Raw genomic sequence first — 2,087 nt, 5'->3', positions numbered from 1 at the left:
GTGATTTGAAGATCAACCAAAGGAGAGAACTTGAGAGAGTGTTCTTCCTCCCTTTCTTTCTAATTTCAGCTTGTGTGTGTAACAAATGAGGAGAGAGAGTGCTGAAAACTAGGGTTTTGGTTAAGTTATGTTGGGCCAAGGACCCACTTTGGGTCCAATTGGCCCGGTTTGACCCGTTCGGTCCAATCTTGGTCCGAATTCTATAAAATTGGTACCAAAATTCTCGTCTCAGTCTCCTCTATCACATTTAGCCATAAAAATCACATTTTAGGCTTTCTAGAATAAATTCTCATTTATGGGTTAATTAGCCGTTAATTAACCGGGTTTTACATTCTACCCACCTAATTGAGAATTTTGCCCACAAAATTCAAATGCAAATACCTGAGAATAAATGCGGATAATCCGTTCGCATCTCCGACTCAAGTTCCCAAGTGTGTTCCTCAACACCGCCTCGACTCCATGCCACTTTGACTAATGAAACATCTTTTCCACGCAACCGTTTAATACTAGTATCATCAATTCTGACCGGAGCCACTGGGAGCGTCAAATCTTCCCTTAACTGAACCGACTCAGGTTCTAACACATGGCTAGCATCAGGAGTGTACTTCCGAAGCTGCGATACGTGAAACACGTCATGCAGGTTCGAAAGATGAGGTGGTAGAGCCATCCGATACGCCACCGGTCCAATCCTCTTCAGGATTTGAAATGGACCAATGTATCGAGGATTCAACTTCTTTGCTTTAATCGCCCTACCTACTCCTGTAGTCGGAGTAACCTTAAGGAAAACATGGTCTCCTTCCTCAAATTCTAAGGGCATTCGCCTTTGATCGGCGTAACTCTTTTGACGACTCTGCGCCGTAAGCATCCTATCACGGATTTTCTTGACTTGTTCAGTAGTCTCAGCTATCATTTTCGGCCCCAACAAGCTTTTCTCTCCAGCTTCATACCAACATAGCGGAGATTGACATTTTCTCCCATACAAGGCCTCATACGGAGCCATTCCGATGCTCGCATGATAACTATTATTGTATGCAAACTCCACTAATGGCATATACCGATCCCAACTCGCCGGTTGGTCCAAAACACAAGCTCTCAACATATCCTCTAGTGTTTGGATCGTCCTCTCAGATTGACCATCTGTTTGAGGATGGTAAGCCGTGCTCAAGCTTAAACGGGTTCCAAAAGCCTTCTGAAATGCACCCCAAAACCTTGAAGTGAAACGAGGATCTCTATTAGAGATTATAGTAGCAGGTACACCATGAAGTCTCACAATCTCCTTTATGTATAACCGTGCTAGCTCCTCCTCACAATCTCCTTTATGTATAACCGTGCTAGCTCCTCAAGGGTGTAAGTCATACGAATGGGCAAAAAGTGAGCTGACTTCGTCAATCGGTCCACAATCACCCAAATAGCATCAAAACCAGCTCTAGCGGCGGGCCTTTGATGTTCAATCTTTACCTTTTGACAAGTTAAGCACTTTGAAACATATTCCGCCACATCATTCTTCATACCCGGCCACCAAAACATCGCCTTTAAATCATGGTACATCTTAGTACTTCCGGGTGAATGGAGAATCCGCTTTTGTGTGCCTCCTTTAAGATATCTTGCCTCAAAGTGCCACATCCGGCACAATGATTCTACCCTTGAATCTCCATAACCCATCTTTTTCTTCCGACACTCTCCACTGTTTTCTTTGCTCAATGGCCGGTAACACCTTCCATAAAGCTTCATCATTTTGATGAGCCTTAGGAGTTCGGACTTAAAGTCACTTGAGATTCTAATCGGCTCAAACAAGGTTCAGATACTTCTTGAGAACCAATATTCAGACTCTCGAATCCCTTGAGCAAACTTCTCCTCTTGGAGCATCATCCAAGCGCATATAATGACTTTCGATTAACGCATCCGCTACACGTTCGCCTTTCCGGATGGTAATGCAACTCAAAGTCGTAGTCTTTCAACAATTCCATCCACCTTCTCTGCCTCATATTAAGCTCTTTTGATCAAGAGATACTTCAAGCTCTTATGATCAGAGAAGACTTGGAACTTAACCCTATAGAGATAATGCCTCCACACCTTCAAGGCAAACA

At 43.7% G+C, this 2,087-nt stretch overlaps 1 protein-coding gene across 1 annotated transcript; it reads right to left on the bottom strand.

Moving 5' to 3' along the window:
* Nucleotides 1-391: 391 nt before the first annotated feature.
* LOC130940964 (uncharacterized) lies at nt 392-796 on the bottom strand (the record flags this gene model as incomplete). The annotated part of the gene is made up of 1 exon (XM_057869271.1): nt 392-796. A coding segment is annotated over one exon (405 nt), but the record flags the coding sequence as incomplete, so codon positions are not given.
* Nucleotides 797-2,087: the final 1,291 nt, after the last annotated feature.

This window comes from Arachis stenosperma, chromosome 7, assembly GCF_014773155.1.
Source record: "Arachis stenosperma cultivar V10309 chromosome 7, arast.V10309.gnm1.PFL2, whole genome shotgun sequence".
NCBI classification, from domain to species: Eukaryota; Viridiplantae; Streptophyta; class Magnoliopsida; order Fabales; family Fabaceae; genus Arachis; species Arachis stenosperma.
The sequence above is the reverse complement of the archived record's forward strand: the minus strand, read 5'-3'. Positions and strand labels throughout refer to the sequence as shown.